This window comes from Chenopodium quinoa, unplaced genomic scaffold (assembly GCF_001683475.1).
Source record: "Chenopodium quinoa cultivar QQ74 unplaced genomic scaffold, ASM168347v1, whole genome shotgun sequence".
In the NCBI taxonomy this organism is placed as follows: domain Eukaryota; kingdom Viridiplantae; phylum Streptophyta; class Magnoliopsida; order Caryophyllales; family Amaranthaceae; genus Chenopodium; species Chenopodium quinoa.
The window spans coordinates 906,050-931,390 of record NW_018742222.1 but is presented as its reverse complement, the minus strand read 5'-3'; the positions used below and the strand labels follow the sequence as shown (position 1 = coordinate 931,390).

General features: G+C 36.8%; 1 protein-coding gene and 1 long non-coding RNA gene across 6 annotated transcripts; one reads left to right on the top strand and one right to left on the bottom strand.

Moving 5' to 3' along the window:
- Positions 1 to 423: 423 nt before the first annotated feature.
- On the bottom strand, positions 424 to 1,353 carry LOC110734439 (adenosylhomocysteinase-like). Its single transcript, XM_021914596.1, has 3 exons — positions 1,111 to 1,353; positions 1,007 to 1,026; positions 424 to 616 (listed from the first exon to the last, which is right to left on the bottom strand). Exons 1-3 carry the CDS (start codon positions 1,351 to 1,353, stop codon positions 424 to 426), a joined length of 456 nt encoding a protein of 151 aa, XP_021770288.1.
- A 14,793-nt stretch (positions 1,354 to 16,146) lies between these two features.
- Positions 16,147 to 18,929, top strand: LOC110734519. 5 transcript variants are annotated; one of them, XR_002513852.1, is made up of 4 exons: positions 16,152 to 17,073; positions 17,576 to 17,679; positions 18,390 to 18,491; positions 18,589 to 18,929. It is a non-coding gene; the product is annotated as an uncharacterized LOC110734519 (long non-coding RNA). The 5 variants fall into 5 exon arrangements; XR_002513836.1 differs by having other exon boundaries at positions 16,147 to 17,073; positions 17,576 to 18,491; XR_002513855.1 differs by having other exon boundaries at positions 16,147 to 18,193.
- Positions 18,930 to 25,341: the final 6,412 nt, after the last annotated feature.

The following is a 25,341-nucleotide window of genomic DNA, read 5'->3' as shown; positions in this document are numbered from 1 at the left end:
GCTCTAATTGATTGGGTTTGCTTGTGATCCTTCTTGATTTGCCTTTCATAGTGACACCTAGATTGGCCTATAGGAGATAGCATTTGAACTCTCTTGATTGCTACTATTGTTTGTCCATTGCAATACTTGAATTAATTGATTGAGCTCTAAACTAGCATTATCATTGAACTTGCATGTGGAACCCATATCCCTAGTGTTTAGACCTTTGTTTTACTTGATTAGACTTGCTTTAGTTTACCATAGTGCCAACCATAATCTCAACTCCGTCTTCGAGGTAGCTTGACTTAGACTCTAGTTTTAGTCATTGCATTCCCTAGGGATCGACCCTTAACTTGCCCTATATTCATATAAGGTTGGTTAGGTGTTTACAAATTTTGTTTGACCGAGGGAAGATTAGATAACGACCTAGTTTTTCTCTTGTCACTAACCATATAGTTTTTTCCAGCTAAAAGAGACATTTCCTTGACCAGAAACTGCTAGATCACGTAAATTGGCATATTTCCACACGCATTTTGCTAATAGAGTATTGTAGAACCATTTGCAGGTAGTGGCAAGCATCACCAGAGACCTTCCATCTAGGTACTTGGCTATCTCAATCCATACATCATCCTCAAACCTTGGAGCACAAAATCAAAATTCAGTTACAAATTTCAATTTGTAACCAATATTCAAAACTACAGAAACTCCAAATCCTGGTCTATTCACACAAAATCATGCTAATCAAAAGTTAAAATCAATTGTTGAACCGTTCAATTCCACAAACATAATCAAGATTCAATAAAAGATAATTATGCACAAAATGATTCCAACCACTGCATTTTCTTAAAAACACAACATGCCTATATTATTTATCAAAGTTAAAATCAAATATCACAAGATCTGAGATCTTGAACCCTAGAAAAAACAATCCAATTCAAATAATAAATTCTACAAATCAATCATTTACTCATTTCACTAAAATCATCACAACATGAATCAAACCCAACAAGATCCAATCCACAAAAACAAGAAAACCCCATTTAAGATCTGGAAATTTCCAAAATCAAGGGCAAATCACAGATAAGAAAAAGGGGATTAAAACGAAAAATGACGAGATAAATGAAATTATACCTGGGTAGAGAAGAAGTAGCAAGAACGCCAACGAACTTCAACAACAAGAGCCATATGAGTCTCAATAAGAACAGTAGTTTGAATAGTCATATGAAGAGATCCAGTCATCTTAGCACCTTTAAAAGGTTGAGAAGGACCAAATTCAGTACGACAAGACATAAGTCTAGGCATTTCGACTTCAGAAAGCTCGATTTCGAGTCTACCAGTGGTGGTCTTCTCAACTGACAATGAAGTCGCCGCCATTGTTGTTGAGCTTGAAGAACAGAAAGAGAGAGAAGATGAATGAGGAAGAGGAGAAATGCGAGAAGAGAAATGAGCAGTGTTGACAGTGATTTGAGGAGAGAGAAAGAGAAGATGAGTGAGGAAGAGGAGAATGCAGAAAGAGAGAGTGATTTGAGGAGAGAGAAAGAGAAGAGGAGTGAGGAAGAAATGCGGCTGCGAAAGTATGTAGGAACCGATCTTTAACCCTAGAGAGTTTTTTAGTTGTAACGGGCTTTATATTTGTCCGTTACAATTAATAACTATTCGTAACGGGCATTAATTTTCCCGTTACAACTATTAATTATTCGTAACGGACGTTTTTGCCCGTTGCAAATAAATTTTTCCGTAACAATCAAATATTTTGCCCGTTACAATTACTCTTTTTGTAACGGATTTTATCATGTCCGTTACAAATAGGGTGTTACAAATGACAATTTTTCCACTAGTGCTCACAGATGTGACATGGCGCGCCACGTGGCATCTGTGACACATATCACTCCATCATAGGTTTTTATTTTTTTATTTAATTTTTTTTCAGTGAAAATTTGAACTTTTCACATTCCGGGGAATTATGAAATTCCCTCAAATTTACCCATCTAGTTTTGGACGTTTCCAAAACATTCTAGAGAGATAAAGTCTAAGAGTTAGAGAGAGAAAGAGTCTGCATTCCGTATGTGTGTGAGCACAAATTTGGTATTTTTCCCACCTGCGTCAGTCGGTTCTCAACCGCATGTGCCTCAAGAAAGCAAGGTTAACTTCAGCAACAACTCAGTCGAACATCGTCGTTTGCCCCCCTTTTAGAGACAAACGTAAGGTACCGCCTCTACCCCTTTCAACTCATTTCATTTGTTTCAATTCATTCAATAAATGGACTCATCACCAGCACACACGATACGACCTAGGTTTGTAGTCAGCCGGTCACTTGGGACGGCTGAGTCTAGGACTAGGAGTGTCGGCTCTGGGTGCATGGAGCAATTTTATACTCCTCGACCGACCATTTATGTTTCTGTGCAGGATACGATGGCTAGAACCAAACAAACAGCCACCAGACGGCGTCGGAGAGACGGTACTTTAGAAGTGTCATCAAATGAGGTAACCCTAGTTGAGGGGTCACAGGGCAATGAAAGCTCTAGGGAGTATTCCCCATCTAGGATCCCTAGAACCCCCAGCGATACAATCTTATATGCGGGTAGAGACGACGTTATGTCCATTTTATATAGTGTATTACCCCCGTCCCTTGGTCATAATAGGTAGTACTTTTGGCTATTTAGAACCACTTTTATTACTAATTAGTGTTTTATAGTGTTTTCGTAGTTTTAATTGACTTTTGTAGGGATTTTCAGTTTTAGAGCATTTTCACGGGATATTATGAAGTGACCACGAGCATTGGAGGAGCACAACCACTTTATAGCCTGGGGCCGGTTAGAGTCGTCAAACTGGTGATTAAGGGCTCAACATTTGTGATTCTGAGGCATTTGGAACGAATACTCAAGACCCGAAGAGGAAATCCGGATTGGGCCGAAGATTTGGAGCCTATCGAGAAGTCTAAGCTTGCCCAAGTGTTCGGACCCGGCAAAAATAGGCACTTCGCGAAGGCGCGCCTAGCCGGGCGAGGAAGAGTACTTCGTGCCTGAGTTTGCGCCCGGCCGAGCGCGAGAGATCCTTATAATGAGAAAAAGGCGGGCCCGATCGGGTGGCCTTGCCCGATCAAGCGGGAGATTTTTAGGAGCTAATTTTGGAGATTTCTCTTAGTTTTAATTAGGAGTAATTATTGTTGTATAAATAAAATTTTAATGCTTTTGTTTAAACCTCTTCTCTTAGAATTTCTCTCTCTACTTAGTCTTAAATTATTTTCTCTCTCTACAACTTTGTTCTTTATTTTTTTCTTAATTAAACTCTTGAATTGCGATTACTTTGGTAACGATTTCTTCTACTTTAATCTCAGTTATTTACTTTATTTCTTTCATCATATCTTGTTTAATTGCTTTGATTAGTTTAGTTTTAATTATGTTTGAGTAGTTTTCTTTCTAGGGTTTATGGGGATCTATAAATAATATGAAGGGATAATTTATTGTTATTGATTATCAATGCTTGATTAATTTCCTATTGATTAATATAATTCTCTGCAACTAGATTAGCGCTGGTCTTTTATGTATGAGTTTAGCAATATTAATTCGTGATTCGAGAGATGAGAATTGATATTTAGGCTTAGTTCCAATAGGAAGGTTAATTTATAAATGGTTAAGTCGAGATTCGAGAGATGAGATTTAATACCGGCAGATTAATTCCGTGATTTTAATATGTAGCGAAAGCCCTTTATTATCTGATTAATTGATGCATTGATGATTGATTATTATGTTTTACCCTGGAATGTTATTTATTGGTGAACCTATGTCTAGGCCTTTATTCATTGATTTCTCTTTACTCTTAATCTCAATATTTTAGTTTCCTTTCCATATTATTAATTTGTTACTTAATGTAGACACCCATTTTTGCCTGACCGGGTGCGAGAATTAACGAAGTACAAAAATTTTCATCGCCCGACTGGGCGAAGGGCGCCTGACCTGGCGCGAGAGTTGAAGAAAAATCGAGCGTTTTGTCTCCCGACCGGGCAAACGGCGCCAGATCGGGCGCGAGAGCTATGCATTTTCTAGAATTTAGATCGCCCGACCAAGCGACAAGCCGCCCGACCGGGTGCGAGTTTCTCCGCCCAGTTTTTCTTCTCCTTCCTTCTTTCTTTTCTCATTTCCTTCTCTTTCCACCATTTTTTCTCTCTCTAAAACCATAAACTCTCTAACTTCTCTCTAAGATCTCTTCTCCCATTCTCACCTGAATTAAATAATTCTTTCATATTTCTAATCCTCTCTTCATCCTCTACATTTCTATACCAAAATCCCCATATTCCAATCAGATAAAAAATCATACCCATTTTTCAAGTATGGCATCAAAGAGGTCAAGGACGATTCCAGGGATGAATTCTAGCTCAAGTCAACAATATGATTCGAAATCGCAACCTCCATAACGGCCAACCATACGAATTGCTACCCGGGAGCAAAAAGAACGGCTTGAGCAACTCTACGGGCGAGAGGTAATCCCTTCACGGCGGTTACACCACTATACTCTTGAATCCTATGGTTTATTTAATTATGTTAAACATTTTTTGAACGATATAGGAATGAGGAAATTTGTAGATATGAACTACCCTACTTATCGTGAATTAACGTGTGAATTCTGTTCCTCTTTGTCTGTTGTAAATAGTAAAAATTGATGTTTAGGTTAAATAATAGAAATATTGTTTTAACCTTTGTTGATTTTAGTTAAATTTTTTATTTGAATTCTAAATTACCCATCCAATGGCATGAACAATATAAAATGGAAGATATATATCATGTTTTGACTTGTTTACCGCCACCTAACGCCCAACATGCTAGTGTCAAACCTATCCATCACCATGTACCTAAAATCTGGCAAAGATTTGCAAGTGTTTGTTTTTTAGGTAGGAATAAGCCGCATAACGCCCAAACCAATGACCTAGCTATAATTGGACATTATGTATTTGAGTACGGTAAACTAAACATTGCTAGATACATTATCTTTCACCTTAGTAGACATGCCTCGACTAGTAACGATGCTACTACCCCGATTCGTCTAGGTGACCTAATTACCAGGATAACAGTTAAGAAGTCCGGGTTTGTTGAGAGTGGACCTCACAGTCTCACTGATTGTGGACCAGAAACCTACATGACTGCTAGGTACCTTGAGGATTTGACTTGGGTATGTTTGGATAGCCAGCGAGTCCCCCACTGGTGCATTAGTACAGGATCGGAGCAATCATTGCCTATCTTTTCCATGCCTAATCTCGAGTTGATTGCTTTTTCCTAGGGCAAAAGTCCTACATATATGACCTTTTAGTTGCCAATGCTAGGAGGTAAGCACCCCCAGTTCCACCACCACCCCAGCCTGAGCCCGAGGTAGTGCTTTCACCACCTTGCATGTCTCATACAGCCCTACCTCCTCCTAATAGTGACTCTGAGACATTTTGGGATCTTCAGAGTAGAGTTTAGGCCATCTGATGCATAGAGTATTCACATAGTAACCTTAGGAGGATGGTAGGCTCCCTTGACCAGCGATTAGGGTACCTTGAGATGAACCAGGGTAGAGCCATGTATCCTATGTATGATGATTATGCTCGTCGGGGAAATATTCCCGACGATGCTATTTACCCTGATTGGTTTCAGCCCCACCCAGGAATACGATAGAGATCCCACCGCCGGTGGTATTTATACTGACTATTCATCTTTCCACGGGTACGACCGGGATATACCTTTTGGGGGACCGGATTGGGGGGGTTTCTTCCTAACTATTTTTGTGGTAGCTCTTCTGGTGCAGGTGGTAGCGATGGAGGATTTGGCTCCATGGATGAGGATGATGAGGATTAGCCAGCCGGGCTAGTTTTCGAGCCAATGAGGACATTGTCTGATTTTGGCTTGGGGGAGATTTTTGGATTTGGTATCTTTCTTTTTCCCTTTTTTTTATTTTTTTATTTTTGGTGTGTTTTCTTAGATTAGATTCATTTCTTTCTAGTATAGTTTTATTGCTTTCTTATATGAAAAATACAAAAAAATAAAAAAATAAAAACAATCTAAAAATAAGTTTCAATGAATTGTAAATCATGCTTCTCTGTGCCCCATACTTGGAAAAAAATTATTTTGATTCTTGGTATATGATGATGAGCGTTGTGGATTTATTGATCATGATTTGAAGTTTAATTGCTTGGATGCCCTAACATGCGTCAATTTTGCCCAACTACTCGTGAATATAGTGCTTGGCTAGTTGATTTGGTGAGGATGTGTGTTAGTTCCTGGTATGTCAATGAATTTGAGTATTGATTTTTAACTATGAGTAGCTTTCATGACTCTTTATTATGCACATTGAGGAGGACGAAGGCATTTGTTCTTTTAGGTGACCTTCAGATGATTGTAGATACATTTGTTCCCTTCTTGCTACCCATGTTGTTGCCTTGACTTTTTGTTGTTTAAATGCCACATTACAAGCCTTTTTTGTCCCATTGGTTACTAGTCCCAAGCTTGGATTGGGGGAGATATTAGTGAGTAAGGTGAGGGAGTTTGTAGTGTGCTTATTATTTGCACAATTTGGTTGGGTTTTGAGAAGTCATTTTGTTCTTGATCGTAGTTTATTTTTGATGCGTTTGAAACTTTAATCTTCTTGAGAAAAAAATAAAGTATGATGTTATGAAAAAAAAGAGAAGTTCAAGAAAAAAAATAAGTGAACTTCAATATAAAAAAAACGAGCAAAAGAAAAGAAACTGTTTAATGTTTAAATGTTCTAGATGGAGGTTGATCAAAAGAAATAAAGAAGAAAAAAAGTGATTTTAAATGAAAATCAAGTTTGGAAAGTAAAGTTTGTTTATTCACTCAAGTTCTATATTATTATACTTTTGTGAGTGATGTTGTAAGTGTTGGGATTGGTTGTTATGTTTCGAGTTATATTTGGTGAACTTTTGTTGGAGTTGAGTATGTTGGAGATGATTGGTCATTATTTGTTTTTGACTTTGGATTTATTAGTTTTGCTCCCATAAGCATGACTTTTCTCTCACTTTTTCCCAAATATTTCCGACCCTTTTACCCTAGCCTTACGTTACAAGCTTTAAAGACCTTCCGACCTTGTGCATAGAGTTGTGTGAATGTGAAACTAGTTGTTTATCAATGCAAGGAATGACTTGACATATTTCGAGTCGACTAATAGTTTGAGTGCTTGTCCTTTTAAACACACGAGAGTTGTGAGTTTGGGAGGGCATTGTTCACATAAGGGGGTTGGATGAAGAGTGATCGAGTACATCTTTTGCTCACCACATAAATGAGAGTTGAGTGTGTGAGCACTAATCTTGAATTCTATATGCTCTTGTGGTTTGCTTTATTTAACAATTGTTTGGGAGGAAGAGTGATTGGATGGATGAGATTGGTTGATGTTGAAGCATGTTTATTAGATTGCCTTGAATTGTTTGTACTTGATTTTTACTATATGGGGTGAGGCATGTATTTATTTATTCATTGATGAGATCTTTGCTAAGGCTAAGCAAAGGTTTGGCTTGTGGGAGTTTGATATGTCCATTTTTTATAGTGTTTTACCCCCATCCCTTGGTCATAATTGGTAGTGTTTTTGGCTCTTTAGAGCCACTTTTATTACTAATTGGTGTTTTCTAGTGTTTTTGTAGTTGGTTGACTTTTGTAGGGATTTGCACTTTTGGAGCATTTTCCCGGGATATTATGAAGTGACTACGAGCATTGGAGGAGCACGACCTGTTTTTATAGCCTAGGGCCGGTTAGAGTTGTCAAACCGGTGATTGAGGGCTCAGCATTTGAGATTCCAAGCGTTATCCCGTAGACACCCCCATTTGTGTCTCCCCAAAACCAAACCCAGTGATGAGTACCTTTCATGTCATTTGATAATCGAACAAAGCGAAAGTGTGAAAATTCTAGTGATAAGGATGTTTTTTTTAAAAATATCTCTTCTTTCTGTTTTTGAAAATATTTCTTTTCTTACCTTATTTATGAAAAAAATGCATTTTAGTTTAGTTTTGTCCATGTTAAGGGGCCAATAATAGTATATTTTGATAAGGCTTTTGACCTTTCCAACGATATATTATAAGCCCAATTCTGATGAATTATGAGGAAGTTATGGCCAGAATACTAAAATGGGCCCGATTTCATTTTTATATACAACCCAATGATTTAGAGGAGGGCCTATTATTAATTATCATTCCTAAATCTATTAGGATTGATTATTATAGTCTTCTAGAATACTCTAGAAGGTTCTTTTAAATCCTAATGGAGTTAGGATTGATAATTATGTTTTAAAGAGTTTGAAATTTAATAAAACTACTCCTTTTTAGAATCCTTGTTTTGTATGAAGTGGAATATATTCAGATTTTATTTTCGTGTCTCATAATCTTTATCCAAACTTTATATGGTTTTATAGATCTTGAAATTATCTTTCCAATGATATATTATAATATTAAATCCGAGCTATAACAAAAAGATATGAATGAGATACAAAACTCTATCCAAAACTGACACCCTTCCACTATTTCAGCCATATCTTTTTATCTACATAAAATTTTAATCTGATTTTAATTGGGTTGGAAAGGAGACTTGAGGATATTTCCAACGACATATTATATGAATTATTTGGACTTGTGGATCAAAAGATATGATAAAAACAAAATTCAAAAAAACTATTTTGCAGCGCCGGGTGCCAAGCCTAGCATCTTGCGCCAGACTTAGGGTTTGGCGCTGCTCTCCAGCGTTTGGCGCCACGCGCGTGTTTGACGCTGCAATCGTGTTTTATTCTTTTCGAAACTCTGATTCGTTTTTTTATCCATCCGGCTGATTTTCTCTATAAATAGCCTCCTAAAACCTCCATTTTCAATCATCAATAATCATCAATTTCCATCAATTCTCTAATTTTCTTTTTCATCAACTCTTATCAAGAATTTCTTGATTCTCGCTCTCTTTCTAAGCCTAGCCTTTTACAAACACAATTCCTCATACATTAGCACTAGACACACCTAGCATAATTCGAAGTTGCCTTCACCCTAGACATGAAAGGTTTGATTTCTAAGGGTTTGGTCCAAAATCTAGTCTAAATTTTCTTTAATTCCTTATTTCAATTATTTAATTTAATTCTTTGATTTTATATTTTCCTTGAAGTTACTAACTCGTGTATTTTGTTATTTGAAAGAGATACGAGGCATCCAAGTAAGTGCTTTAATTGATTTATTGATATTATGATTTAAAAATCATGTCTAGATTGTTATTTTGATTCCTAGTATCATGTTAGGATGTTTTATTGCTTCCTAGTATCATGTTTAGGGTAATATCTATAATTTCTAATATCAAATATGACAATTATGATTATTATGATGTTTCCTATTTCTTTTCTAATATCAAATATGACAATTATGATTTTATTTTTAATGTTTAGTGACATGCTAGGGTTTGTTATTAATCTTTTTAGTATCATGCCTAGGGTCTTGCTATTATTATGCTTTAATATGATTATTATCATGATTATGATTGTTATTATTATCGTTATTATGTTGCTTGATGTTTATTTGTTATTGCTTTATCACGCCTTTTATGCATGTTTAAAGGGAATTTGTACTTGTAATCACGCTTAATAAGATAATTAATAATCTTGTTTAGGGATAATACGATTATAATTCAAGTGATCGCCAATAATAGTTTTATTTGTGCATTAATATTCAACCAACATAGATTAAACATGTTTAGGGTTAGTCCTATTGATTGCATGTTGGTCGGAAAGCGCACATGAATACGATTAGAATAAAGTAGAGGCCTATTATTAGAGCAGGTTCAATATCTTTTAGGTTGGATTTGTACCTTCATCCCCGAACTACCAGTCATGGTTCCAGACTTATTGGAGTTAACTCTTTTGCTCTAGCTTCTTTCCCTTTGGACACCACCGTACTTTAGTGTATGATCACAGTGGGGTTCAAGCTAGGGATAATGCTTGATATATTCCATATAGAGGCATTTAGAATGAATACTCAAGACCCGAAGAGGAAATCAGGATTGGGCCGAAAATTTGGAGCCCAACTGAGAAGTCTAAGCTTGCCCAAGTGTTCGGGCCAGGCCAAAATAGGCACCGCCCGAAGGCGCGATTTGCCGGGAGAGGAAGAGTACCTTGCGCCCGAGTTTGCGCCTGGAAGGGCGGGAGAGTTGCTTATAATGAGAAATAGGCAGACCTGATCGGGCGACCGCGCGAGATTTTTAGGAGCTGATTTCGGCGATTTCTCTTAGTTTTAATTAGAAGTAATTATTTTTGTATAAATACAACTTTAATGCTTTTGTTTAAAACTCTTCTCTTAAAATTTCTCTCTATACTTAGTCTTAGATTATATTCTCTCTCTACAACTTTGTTCTCTATTTTGTTCTTAATTCAGCTCTTTAATTCCGATTACTTGGGTAACAATTTCTTCTACTTTAATCTCAGTTATTTACTTTATTTCTTTCATCATGTCTTGTTTAATTGCTTTGATTAGTTTAGTTTTAATTATGTCTGAGTAGTTTTCTTTCTAGGGTTTATGGGATCCATTAAATAATATGAAGGGGTAATTTATTGTTGTTGATTATCAATGCTTGATTATTTTCCTATTTATTAATTTAATGCTCTGCAACTAGATTAGCGATGGTCTTTTATGTATGATTTTAGCAATATTAATTCAAGATTTGAGAGATGAGAGTTGATATTTAGGCTTAGTTTCAATAAGCAGGTTAATTTATAAATGGTTAAGTCGAGATTAAAGAGATGAGATTTAATACTGGTCGATTAATTCAGTGATTGTAATACGTAGCGAAAACCCTTTATGATCTGATTAATTAATGCATTGATGATTAATTATTATTGTTTCAGGTGTGGATCCAAGGGTTCTGCTGTGTGCGCTGGGCCCCGTCGACAACCTACACCAGGAAACACACGTAAACTTCCCTCAGGGGTGGCTCGAGGAACCCCCCCTCCGATGCTTAAGTTAGAGAGTGTTTAGAGAGAGAAAGTGTACTTAGAGAGATGTAGAGAGTGTAATAACTTGTGTGTCTCACCTCTTTTCCGTTGTAGTTTGCCTTCTATTTATAGGTGTATGATCTCCTTTATGGAGAATTTGGCCTGGTCAACTCTGCGGGCTGACTCTATTGGGCTGGTGAGCCCTTCACAGTTGTTCTTTCGGCAATGATTGCATACCCCGGGGAGCAGGGCGATAGTTCAGCTGGAGCTATCCTATCCAACTAGCCCCTCAAGAGGTGGTATGAGGTCACTCATGTCGACTCATCTTTACATGGCGGAGCCTTCGTATCTTGAGCCCAGATGGAAGGAATAGCTCAGCAGGAGCTATCCCCTACAAGTAGCCCTTCAAGAGATGGTATGAGGTCATTCATGCCAGCTGTTCTGAGCATTTAGCCTTATCGCCCATGACTTAACGGGTCGTCCGACCAAATTACCCTACACACTCCTAGCCCCTCCAGTCTCTAGGTTGGTGATGCGATCCAGAGACTTAAGTGGTCAGGTCGTAATCTTGGTAAGGACTCTATCGTATTATTAAGTGTTAAAGGTGGCTTTGTTTCTGCATGCTGGGCGCACACTTTGGTCGTTGCTTGCTAAAACTGCAGGGAGAGATATTGATCACTCCCGCTAAAGTCTGAGAAATGACGATCTTGCGGAGAGGAATTTCGATCACTCTCGCTGAATTATGAGAAATGATGATCTTGCGGAGAGGAATTTTAATCACTCCCGCTAAAGTCTGAGAAATGACGATCTTGCGGAGAGGAATTTCGATCACTCCCGCTGAATTCTGAGAAATGACGATCTTGCAGAGAGGAATTTCGATCACTCTCGCTGAAGTCTGAGAAATGATGATCTTGTGGAGAGGAATTTCGATCACTCTCGATGAAGTATGAGAAATGACGACTTGTGGAGAGGATTTTCGATCACTCCCGCCGTAGTCTGAGAAATGACGACTTGTGGAGAGGATTTTCGATCACTCCCGCTCAAGTCTGAGAAATGACGACTTGTGGAGAGGATTTTCAATCACTCCCGCTGAAGTCTTTCTTTGAAAAACCTTTATTTTTTTTTGGGGCAGGAACAACATTTGCATGAATGGGACACGTGTCGATCATCCTATCCTACAGTTTTGATTTTACCGAAGTTACATGTTGGTTTGGTTTTACTTCATGCCCAACCGCCCATTAACTCCGTATTAATTTCACTGTCACCCACTTCTTTTTACCTTCCTCATTTTTTCATCTTCCTCGTCTTCTTTCTTTCTTGTACCTATTCTCAGACACGCGTTCCCTTCCATTGTTGTGGTAAGTTTTTACTTCTTTCGTCTTCATTTTTGGTTCAATTTCCTGTCATTTTTACTTTTCTCCTCTTTGTTCTTGCTTTCTTACTAATTTTGCCTTTCTTTTTCTCTTTGTTGCAGTTTTGAACTCCTATTTGTTCGAGTTCTTGTGTTCGCCATTGTTGTTGTACTCTGTTGCTTTCTGTAACTTCTGCTCTAAAGGTAATTACTTTGTACCTTTTGCTGTATGTACTTACCTAATTTTGCTTCTTTTGCATTTTTCCTCACAAAATTGTGTCTTTTTACTCGTTTCGATTATCATTGTCCGATTTTTACCCCCCCTTTTTTTTCCTGTTGTTGTAATTGCGCTCTTGATTCCCTCTTTTCATTTCTCCATTGTTCTTGTCTCCATAAACTGCTTTTCAATTTTTAGTGCCTTATTGCCTTCTTCTTCCTTTCTGCGGGCTTTTTATCTTTGTAGATTTCACAAGTCTGACGCTTCTGATAGTTAGAACATAAGGGAACCCCAAGTGGCACTAAGTCGGATTCTTCTTTTCGATCCTCTTCTCCATGTGAGCGCTATGCGCACACTTCTCTTGTTTCTCTTTCTTCTTTTTCCAATCCTATACAAATGGTTATGCCCCCTGATTGTCCCCCCGCTATGAGTAGGACGGGTACTACTGCGACTCCCGCTGCTGCATCTGGGTCAGGCAGTAATCGTTCTACTAAGGGTAGCAATTTTCACCCTTTTTGACGGGAGCCTCGTCCTGACTTCTTTGATCCTTACTGCGAGCGGGTGCTTGTTAAGGATGGGATTCCTTTGTCCCACCTTACCCATTTAAGGCTGCGCACAATGCGCCATAAGAGTTAGCTGACGCTGTCAAGGCCAATCCCCCCTTACGTGTCTCTTGTTAGCCTCATTCCCCATGTTCAGCCCCTAAATAGTTTTGCTTGGCTTGATGACATGGCTGATATGAATCGGTTTGACCATTATGTAGTGCAGGGTGGCAGTGTTGAGACTTCATCACCATCTCCTTCTCTAGCCGTCCCTTCGAGTAGGATGACTAAATCCCCAGGTGATTGCTCTTTTTATGACTGTCAGCCTAGTTATGTTGTGGAGCCTGTAGAGGAAGGCAAGACTGAGTTCTTTCTAAATGACAAGTGCTCTACGTGCACTAGTGGAAAAATAGCTATCTGTAACGGGCAAAAAAGGCCTATCCGTAACGGTCAACGGACATTACGTATGTTACCGTTACGGATAGCAAGTGTTATACGTAACGGGCAGTGTCTGGTACGAATAACGGGTTATTACTAACAGACCTTTTAGCTGCCTACTGAGGTTTTCCAATTAGTGTAAGGACGCCAAGAGGTTGAACCTTGCTTCTGTCTGGCATAAGTTTTATGGTTTTGGTGAGGGCTATGAGTTGGTCCTGCCTGCTGATGGTGCGAATTTGTCCGCTCCCCCTCCTGGTCATATTGTTGTGTTTGCTTCCCAGCTGGATTTGGGTATGAGGTTTCCCTTTTACCCTACTTTGGAAAAGGTGTTTCGTGCCTTCAATATTTGTATATCTTTTCTACATCCAGCTTTGATTGGTGTAATAAATGGCATCCATTTGATGAGCATTTACGTTTTTTCACCTTCTTTTCATGACTTTCATGCTTAATAAATTCTTAGTTTTATGCATTTGGTCTTAGTTTTACCTTTCCTCTCTTATTTTGTAGCTTTTGTGCATTTTCTTGGTTTTTCTAATATTTTTCTCCTTTATTTGCTCTATTTTCGTGGTTTTAGGTATTGTACGAGGTTCGGGTCTTGATATTGGTGAATTACTAAGCTGGGAGATGCTTTTGGAACCAGCTCATGGCAATTGGAAAGCTCAAGATGCAAGGAAGTGGATTCTCCAAGTTCTAGCTCTTGCACTCTTAAGCCGTGCTCTCATGAAGATGGGGTGTTGAACCCACCATAAAGTGCTTTTGGGACTGCCTCTCTTAGTGTTCATCATCATCATAATTGTGCGACCTTAGCGAACGCACAAATCCGCGAAAAGATTGAAGAAACCCAGAAAGACGCGGGCGCGCAAAGCACTGGCGCGGGCGCGGGCGCACCACCTGCTGGAGCAGGCGCGCCACCCCTGCATCATGGGCGCGCCTTCCTGGGTATTTGCTTGCTTAGTTTTTGTTTTCACGCCCTCTATAAATATCATTTTAACCCAATTTTTGGGGTAAGTTTAGAAGCAAGTTTCATTTAGATCATTGTTCATAATTTTAGCTTAGTTTAGAGTTTCTCTCTCTAGTTTTTAGGGTTAGTTTAGGAGTAGATTTTAGAGAGAGAAAGTGAGGAATTTTAATGGTGATTGAGAGAGTGAATATTCAATGGTGACAATTGTGTTGAAGATCTTCTCTATTATCAATGAGAATTCTTAACTCTATCTCATTTTATTGCTTTGTTTGATTTCATATTTGTATTGTTTGGTTTTGATGTTTGATTGTTGATTAGTGTAGTTGTTCTTCATATATTGTTGATTCTTGATTTCTTTAGTTGTTAGTTGATTAGATGATGATGTTCGAGTAGTTGTTTGCTAGGAATTGGGTGAAACTTGTATGATTGATTAATTGTGCTTAATTTGGGGATTGTGTTAATTAATGGTTGAGATTAAAGTGATTAATGGAAGTTTGAATGTGTGTAATTCGATTAGACCTTGAGAATTATGCTAGATTGCATTGTAATTTCTAATGATACGGACCATTGATTTAGGAATCGCAATTGTCGATTGAGCTTGATTAGTGATGCTCCTAGTTAGAGTCTCTCGTAGTTGGCGACAGTTTGTTCTCTAGGATATAGCTTGTTGACTCTTTTGATTAAGCTTGCCTTTATTCTTCACAACCATTGACTTGCATGCATTTCCGAGTTGTTACAATTATCATGATTACTTGTTGATCCCCATTCCTAGTGTTTTATTTGTTTGGTTCTTCATTTTGTAAGGGTGTTAGTGTTTACCTTTAATCCTTAGACTTCGACTTATCTTAGGCGCATAATTGAGAGCGCTTGAACATTAGCGTTCCTTTGGGTTCGACCCTTGACTTGCCTTTATATTGGTACATAGGTTTGTTAAGTGTTTACAAATTTAGTTTGACTGAGGGAGGATTAGTTTCAACGACCTACATCCACCCCTTATCTAAATTACGCCGTTACCGGGGAACGGTGTCTTTGTTTGAATCCAAACCTAAGCCCCTTTGAGAGAAAAATGTTAGATATTTCAAGGAGCCGAATAAAGTTGATTAAAGAGAATGAGGGTATTATGAATGAAATGTTAAAAAGAAGAGGAGAGTTGGAAAGCCAATTGTCATAATTGATGCTTGTTCATGAAAAATCCTTATCCAATGTGTGTGTTGAGGGTGATGATGATAATTTAGAGCAACCAAGAGTGTGTGAGGACTGCTTTGTGGGAGCAGAAGATTTTTTGTATACATACTGTTGTAAACAACATTAAATTTGATATTGTAACTAGACTTAGGAATGTGAATACGAGGAAGATAGCAAAGGAAAATAAGGAGTGGATAGATAAGCTTGTTTAGCTTATGGTTGTTTACTAGGTTCCTCCTAGTCTAGTTCTGTTCCACTTTGGAACTTGGTTGTAAATTGACCTTTTTTGGTAATAAAATCTCTTAATTACACTAGTAGAAAAATGCTCATTTACGTCGCCTTATTTGCGTCACTCGTAGAAACAAATTACGCAAATGATATATTTTAGCTTCACTCTAAGTAATTTGCGTCGGACATTAACTATAAAGCAAAGCAAAAGTCTGATATATTTCAGCTTACTTATATTTGCGTCGCTTTCATAAATATAAACGACGCAAATAGTAATGTTATTTGCGTCACTCATTTATTGATAAGTGACGCAAATAACTTTGTGGGTAAATTGCGTCACTTCTTTCTTCATTGAGCGACGCAAATGACTATTACCACTACCACCCACTCAGTGCTTCCTCTCATTCAATATAAAATACTCTTGCTCCCATGTCGCCGTTCGAACTTCAAAATTAAACCCTAGCAAATTCAACTGCAAAATCCCTAAAAATTCAACATCAAAACCTCAAGAAATTCGTCCAACCAACCGATTCCCCAGCGTTGCCTTGTTGTCGTTCGTACTGCAAAACCTACCGATTTCAACAGCAAAACCCTGATAAATTCGACCCAAACCAACAAATTTGACCCCTAAATCAACAAATTCGACCACTAATTGAAAACCCCAAAATAAACAAGCCAAAACCCCCCATTTTCTAGCAAATTCGAGGCAAATCACCCCATTTTAAGCAAAAATCGACCCAAACCACCCACGAAATTCAAACTATTAAAATCGTTGATATTCGAGATGAAATACCCTAAATCGAGGCTAGTAGGGGATTGCTGCTTGTTGGTGTTGATGTTGATGGTTAGCTGGGGCGGCATTGGCTGATTTATGCGGTGGCAGCACTATTAATTGGTGGAGATTTGGGTGCCGCTGCGGTGGTAAATTGCTGTTCAAAAGTTGCTGGAGTTCTCACTCGTTCTCCTTTGTTCTATAATTTCTCATTCTGAGTGAGCTTTTTAATTTCTCATTTTATGTAAACCTTGACTTCACAAAATCTATCACAATTTCACGGTATTTTGAGCAATTGTTCTTGTTTAATCGAGTGTTTGTATCTAGATATAAAGTTTAATTAGTGAATTACTTGGTGCATGTGTAGCAAGTGGCTTGTGGTCGGTGGTGAGTGCAGTGGTGTGGCTTGGTGAAGCGGGCAATTTGTTGTTGAATTGTTTGTGAATTGCAGGGGATAATGTTAAGGTTTCTCTCTTATATTCAGAGTAACTCTAATGTTATTGTTATTCAATGAATTTTATTGTTTAATTGTTCTATAATTTGAGATATTATTGTTAATTTCTTACTTGATTTCTCTCATATTAAAGGTAAATTAGCATTACAATTGAAGTGGCATAATCTAATTCTTCATTAATTACCGAATATCAATCGGTTCCACAATCTAGAGTTTCATTATACACTCTTGCTAATCTAAATTTCAGTATACTCAACTTGTGGCATTTATAAGGTGGATTTTGAACTACATTTATGATTTCACTAGCTTTATAGTTAAATATATATTTTTGTTAGATTCTATGTATTCTTTAATGTTGTAATAAAGCTATATTTTTTAAATACATGTATTGGGTTATGAAAGTGTATGACATGAAGTTCTTGAAGAATAAGGTTACAGTACTTACATATAGCATATGCTTGATTACATTGGTTAATTGATTTTCGTGTGGTGAAATACTTGGTGCAAGTGCAGCTGATGGTTGGTGGTTAGTGGCGGTGGTGTGGCTTTGGTGCAGCGGCAATTTGTTGCAGAGAGCTTTTTTGTTGTTGAGTTGTTTGTAAATTGCAGGGGAGAAGGTAAAGGTTTCTCTCTCACAGTCACATATACATATTAACTCTAATCTTTTTGTATTTCATTGAATTTTCTAGTTTGATTGTTATATAATATCAGGTATCAGTTGAATCAATAATCTGTTTATCGCATTTCTCTAGCTAGTTCAATCTCACAAATAAGAGCCATATTTTCTGCCACAAAATAATTACAGGACTTACTATTTGCAGAAAAAGCCGAGACATAGTTCCTAAATCCTAAATTTCACATTAGCATGTTTATATAAGACTAAGTTTCAACATTATTTATCACCTGAGATAATTGTTTGTTTTTCTGGGGGTTGGGCGAAACTGATAATAATTCTTGAAGCAGTTAATTTAATTAGAATGGGATCTTGCCAATATTTGATCAATTACAAAAGTTTTAAAAGAAGTTTAAGCCTCCAAGACAAAGTTTGGTCTCCATACAAACAACTTCATCATAGTTCAAAAAACAATGGAGATTGTGAAAGTGTATGACTTGAAGTTCTCGAAGAATAAGGTACAGTGAATATTTTGTTGCATGTATAGTGATAAATAAAAACAATGGAGTGAAATAAATTCTTAACTAAGATGTATTTTTTCTTAAAATATGGTGAGAATGATTAGTATTCTTATTTTTCATGCTTGAGTTTGTATCTCTTTTGAAATAAGTTGTATTAGTATGTCAACTTACTTTGTTGCTATGATGCGTGCAGTGACATAAAAAATTGGGAGGATGTGAGATATGGATACTATGTCATGTGCTATACGTTTGAAATAGTTCAACATCATCGTAATATAATGAGGACCTTATTATAGTATGTGTTGTAACATTTTTCATTACTAATAAAATATATTTTAGATTTGCTACACTCTTGAAATGATTATTTTCTTTGTTTTGTGTTGTGTTAACAGGTTTATTTAGAACAATACCTTATACTGGGGAGGAGATAAATGTGGTTCAAGATATTTGGTCAGACAATTTTATGAGCAATGTTGAAATTTAGAATTTAACTTAGCTAACTCCATTTATTTGTTAGACTTTTTTTGTTTAGTTCTTAGGCTTGAAATGAATGTAATTGGGTTATCAACATTTTGGGTTGGTCTTTGTTCTTGTGTTGGTTAATGATACCAATCATTTTGAGTTGTAAACTTTTTGATAGGATATTAGTGTATACATTGACGTCATTCCCAAATTTATGGGTAGGCCAAAATACGAAGGAAAATCTATCGAAATATATACTTGATTTGATTAACTTATCATAATCTAATTGTCTTACATTATAAAATTACAATATATTGATGGAAAAGTATAATAATTTTTTTTTTTAATAGATTTGAAAAAAAAAGAAATCATTTGCATCAGTGGTTGAATAAATTCTCAACCAATCATTTGCATCACTCATTTATAAAACAGGTGACGCAAATAACTCTATTTTATACATCAGTTGAGTCATTTGCATCACTCGTTTAACAAAGGAGTGACGCAAATAACTCTATATTATACACCAGTTAAGTCATTTGCGTCACCCCTTTAACAAACCAGTGACGCAAATAACTCTATATTATAACAATAGTTAAGTCATTTGCGTCATTCCTTTAACGAAAAAGTGACGCAAATAACTCTATATTATAACAATAGTTAAGTCATTTGCGTCACTCCTTTAACAAACGAGTGACTCAAATAACACTCATTTGCGTCGCTCATAGGAGCGATGCAAATGACTAAAAAGTCATTTGCGTCGCGAGCAGTTGCGTCGCTCATAGAAGCGATGCAAATACACCCTAAATGAGCGATGCAAATGAATGTTTTTGTACTAGTGTTACCAAAAAAAAAAAAAAAAAGAGTGTGTGAGGATCCTATTGTTGAGCATAGGACTGGAGGAAAGGGAGTCGAGAGTGATGATGATTTTGATGATATTTTGAATCTAGATATCTCTTCCTTTGTTGATTGTGTTAGTCTCAACTATATGAATGTGACTCTTCTATCCATGATTTTTTGTACTTGTTTGAGGTTAAGTCTAACGTGTTTATTGAGTATTTGCATCCATTCATGCACGGTTTTAAGGACATAGGTTTTGAGTTGGTTGAAGGAAAGGTTGTTTACTGTGGTGCAAAGGAGGATGAGGTTGATTCCTTTGGAGTTTTTGAGCTTGAGGGAGATGTAGATTGTGAGAGATCTTCATTTGAGGACTCTATGATTGATTTTCATGACCTCATTGGAGATGTGAGACCTTGTGTTGAGGGAGTAGCTACCCCTTTGCCTATTTCTCATACCCCTTTTTCTCAAAGGTTTGACCACATCCCCTATAGCCTTATTTTCTCCCTTCCTATCTCAATGAGCCTATTGGAGACCCCCTTGTCTATGATGATCTTAATGTCCCTCATTCGTGTATTGTTGACGAAAAGGGTGATGTCGCCACCCAAAAATATTTTAGTGAGGAGGATTTGCCTTTCTCTTTTTCATTCCATTCTTCTTCTTCTTATTTTTCTTCTTCTTCTTCTCCTTATTTTCTTGTTTTTCCTTTTGATCCCTCTTTTTCTTTCTTTTGGCATCTCCCTCCTCACTTGTGTGCAACAATTCTGTCGCACATTTTTATCCCTTCATTTGCCTACCTTCTCTCTAACGAAATGTGTATTAGTGCATGTGACAAGTTCTTGCGTGCGTTGAATAATTATTTTACTAGAGCGGTCAATCTTGGACCTTAAGCAAGCCTTTCCCAGGAAGTAACCCGTGTTTTATTGATTTCATTTTCTTTTCTTTTAGAATAGATTTTCTCTCTTGGAAATGTTTGTATGCCTTTTGCTAGGTACATGACTTGATATACTTTGGTGCTACGATTTGGATCAAGAATAAAGGAAGTTTGACTACTATTTTTGCTAGCATATGGAAGGCAAGGTTCAATTCTTGAGAAAATTAGCTTTGTAAGGTTTAATTAGGTCTTTTGCGGGTATATACACCCACCTAATATCCGGTAATATCCTTCCCTGCTCTTTCTCAAGTGGATGATGACTTGTTGGATATATGTTGGTTTGTTGGATTGATCTCCTTGTTTTCCCCTCCCAAGGTTTCTATGATTTATGTTTGAGTGTATTGTCTCATTCAAGCTTGAGGGAGGGTATTCTATCATGTTTGATGGGATGTTGATTCACATATGCTATGCACCTTTGTATATGCTTTTCCATGTTCCTATATTTTGAAAAAAAAAAAACTCCAAAAAGATTTTTGTTTCTATCAAGGAAAATTGCAATGTATCTTTGTTTTGTTCTTGCTTTGGACATAATACTGTTGAACTTGTATAGTTGAACGCTTTTGTTCTTAAATGGTAACGGTGTGCACGGTTTGAGGGTATGTTTGGTTGATTTTAGGATAAAGCATGCTAAGGTAGTTGGTTAGAACTAGTGGGACCATGAAATTGGATTCTACTCGTTTGTGGCATGTTGGTAGTTGCTTCCTATAGTCGAATTGACACCAATAGTCAGTTTTTGCTACATCCATGTGAGGTTCATTATTTTTCAAGCCTTCAACATATATTTGCATGAGCGGCATAGATCCTTGACTATTGCGTACCTAATCTAGAATCTTGACTCATAATTCTCAAACTCGAGACTAAGCCATTTAGGGAGGACAAAGGCATCTTTTCTGGATGGTAATTTTTCTTTTCTAGGTTAATTTTCGTTCTTTTTCCTTCATGGGTTTACATTTGCCTTCTTGCTAACCATTTGAGCCTTTTCCCTTCTTTTCAAGCCACCTCTTTAGATCTTGAGCCTTTTGTTTCATTTTTGTTTCCATTCTTTGTTTCTATGAACCAATTGATCATTATTGTAGGAGTTTGTGGTGGAAGAGTTTGGATATTTGGTTCTCTTGAAAGAAAGTTTGTGTTGTGATTTTTATGCAAATAATGGCAAATCAATAAATGAAAAAGTTGTCAAAAGTTAATAAAGGCAAGGACAAAGCAAGTGCAAAATTGTAAGAGCCGTCCTAAGTTAAAGAGGCATGGACAATTGTTTTGAAAAAATGAAAATAAAAAAAGAAATGAAAATAAGAAAATAAAAAATATTTTGATGTGATTCTTTTCCCCTTTTCAAGCATTGAGGACAATGCTTCCTTTAAGCTTGGGGGAGAAGCGTTTACGCTTTTTGTATATATGTTTGTGAGTATGTCTTTGAATAAGCTTGGGGTTGTTAGTTTGTTTATGTTTAGTGACTACTTAATTCTGATTCCAAGAAAGGGCCTGTTCTTTGCTTCACTATTAGGGATACCACCAAATTTTTAAATTTTACCCTACCCTTAACCTTTTGCCTTTACGTTACAACCATTGGGAAAGACCTTTTGACCTAAAGGTTAAGTCATATATCGAGGGAGGGCATTATGAGTTAAAGCCTAAGGAAAGGGGATGCAAAGTCATGATGTCGAGTAACCTCAAATCTATTTGATTTTCCGGTTCCTTCGAGGAACTATAGAGACGTTCACTAATAAGTAGATTTGAAGCTAATTGGGAGAATGTGCTAAAATGTTTAGAGATGAAAGTGAATTTCTTTTCTTTAGTTCTCTATACTTTGCATGTCCTATGTTTCAATCAACCTTAGATATCTTAGAACGTGAACTCCCTTACTTGTTTAGAAAGATTTGCATTCATTTATGTTTGTACATTTGGAAAAGTCTTTTCATGAACATTTGTTTGCTTTTTTGTATTTTGTTTTCTTTTTTCATGCCTTTCCTTGTTTGAATTATTACAAAAGTTATAGGTTAATCTCTCAAGAAGCCTTTACGAGAGCATCACTCGTCCTCTAGGGCGATCTAAGGGTTTAAATGGCTTGTCTTTAGTTGCTAAAATTGACCGTGATTCCTACGCAAGTGAGTTAGTGTATATTCTTGTCTCTTCTCTTCTTTTTGTTAGTTTGAATAAGCTCATCATTTCTCCCTTGGATTTGTTTTGCTCAAGGACGAGCAAAAGGTAAGCTTGGGGTATTTGATGGGTGTCATAAATGGCACCCATTTTATGAGTATTTAGGTTGTTTTCACCATCTTTTCATGGCTTTCATGCTTAATAAATGCTTAGTTTTATGCATTTGGTCTTGGTTTTACCTTTCCTATCTTGTTTTATAGCTTTTATGCATTTTTTTGGTTTGTCTACTATTTTTCTCCTTTATTTTCTCTATTTTTGAGGCTGTAGGTATTTTACGAGATTCGGGTCTTGATATTTGTGAATAACTAAGGTGGGAGATGTTTTTGGAACAAGCTCATGGCAATTGGAAAGCTCAAGATGCATGGAAGTGGATTCTCCAAGTTCTTGCTCTTGCTCTCTTAAGCCGTGCTCTCATGAAGATGGGGTGTTGAACCCACCATCAAGTGCTTTTGAGATTTCCTCTCTTAGTGTCATCATTATCGTGCAACCTTAGCGAACGCACGAAGCCGCGAAAAGATCGAACAAAGCCAAAAAGACGCAGGCGCGCAAAGCACGGGCGCGAGCGCGCCTTCCTGGGTATTTGCTTGCTTGGTTTTAGTTTTTGCGCCCTCTATAAATATCATTTTAACCTCATTTTTGAGTAAGTTTAGAAGCAAGTATCATTTAGATAATTGATCATAATTTTAACTTAGTTTAGAGCTTCTCTCTCTAGTTTTTAGGCTTAGTTTAAGAGTAGGATTTAGAGAGGGAAAGTGCGGAATTTCAATGATGATTGAGAGATTGAAGTTTTAATGGTGACAATTCTGGTGAAGATCTTCTCTATTATAAATGAGCATTCTTAACTCTATCTCATTTTATTGCTTTGTTTGATTTCATATTTGTTTGGTTTGGTTTTGATGTCTGATTGTTGATTAGTGTAGTTGTTCTTTATATATTGTTGATTCTTGATTTCTTTACTTGATAGCTGATTAGATGATGATGTTAGAGTAGTTGTTTGCTAGGAATTGGGTGAAACTTGTATTATTGATTGATTGTGCTTAATTTGGGGATTGTGTTGATTAATGGTTGAGATTAAAGTGATTAATGGAATTTTGCATGTGTGTGATTTGATTAGGCCTTGAGAATTACACTAGATTGCATTGTAGTTTCTAATGATACGGACCATTGATTTAGGAACTGCAATTGTCGATTGAGCTTGATTAGTGATGCTCCTAGTTAGAGTCTCTCGTAATTGGTGTAGTTTGACCTCTAGGAGATAGCTTGTTGACTCTTTTAATTGAGCTTGTCATTAGTCTTCACAACCATTGACTTGCATGTATTTTCAAGTTGTTACAATTGTCATGATTACTTGTTGATCCCCGTTCCTGATTTTTTATTTGTTTGATTCTTCATTTTGTTAGTTGGTTAGTGTTTACCTTTAATTCTTAGACTTCGACCTAGCTTAGGCGCATAATTGAGAGCGCTTGAACATTACCGTTCCTTTGGGTTCAACCCTTGACTTTGCCTCATTACTAGTATATAGGTTTGTTAAGTGTTTACAAATTTAGTTTTAGTGAGGGAGGATTAGTTTCAACGACCTAGTTCCACCCCTTATTAACATGGCGCCATTATCGGGGAACAGTGTCTATGTTTGAGTGTTTTTTATTGCTTGAGTCTAGGTCTTTGTATATACTTTTCTTTTATTTGATTTTTTTGCTTTGTAAAAAAATGGTATGTCTCTCATTTCCTCAATATGATGATGAGCCTTTTTGTGAATATTTCAATAGACTTAAGGGATTTCTTGACTATAATTATTGTAGTATTGGGGAGGCTTGTGAGATTTGTTATTTTGGTTTGAATGAACAAACTAGGTATATAGTTGAAGGAATGCATAATGGTAGATTTAGAGCATTTTCTATCGAAGATGCTTTGGATTTTTTATGTTTGGTTTGCTTGGGAAGTCTATAATAGGGGTAATCGTGCTTCAATTTTTAATGTGCAATGTGTTAATTCTTCTAATGCTAGCATGATTTCCCATGATGTGTCACATGATCCCGTTGTTGAACCTAGAACAAATGCATCCAATTCTATTTCCTCTTTTGTTTATGATAATGAAGTGCATGCTCAAGCTAACAAATCTCATATGTTTGAAAATGCTCCCAATCAACTATTTAATTAAAATGCTCAGTTTGTAAGATGATGATCCTACCTTTGGTTTTGGCTCTTCTTCTACTCTTAATCCTCAAACCTCTTCATCTTTTCATTCTCCAAATTCTTGTGATGAGCCTCTATTCCCTTTTAACCAAATTGATGTATATTTGAGGGAGTTAGAGATGAATCCCAACCTAAGCCCCTTTGAGAGACAAATGTTGGATATTTCAAGGAGTCGATCGAATATAATTGATTAAAGAGAATGAGGGTATTATGAATGAAATGTCGAAAAGAAGAGCAGAGTTAGAAAGCCAATTGTCATCCTTGATGCTTGTTCGTGAAAAATCCTTATCCAATGTGTGTGTTGAGGGTGATGATGATAATTTAGAGCAACCAAGAGTGTGTGAGGATCATATTGTTGAGCATAGGAGTGAAGGAAAGGGAGTCGAGAGTGATGATATATTGAATCTAGATATCTCTTCCTTTGTTGATTGTGTTGAGTCTCAAGTGTATGAATGTGACTCTTCTATCCATAAGTATTTGTACTTGTTTGAGGTTATGTCTAATGTGTTTATTGAGTGTAAAAGGAATAGCCATAGCCTTTTAAGTAAGTTCATTGAGGATGCTT

What these genes read in the sequence shown, in the direction of transcription:
- LOC110734439 (XM_021914596.1), bottom strand. Translation starts at nt 1,353, where the DNA reads ATGGCGGCGACTTCATTGTCAGTTGAGAAGACCACCACTGGTAGACTC. An exon ending in GCTACTTCTTCTCTACCCAG is followed by an intron (nt 1,027 to 1,110) that starts GTATAATTTCAT and finishes GGAAATTTCCAG; the next exon opens with ATCTTAAATGGGGTTTTCTT. An exon ending in ATCTTAAATGGGGTTTTCTT is followed by an intron (nt 617 to 1,006) that starts GTTTTTGTGGAT and finishes TTGTGCTCCAAG; the next exon opens with GTTTGAGGATGATGTATGGA.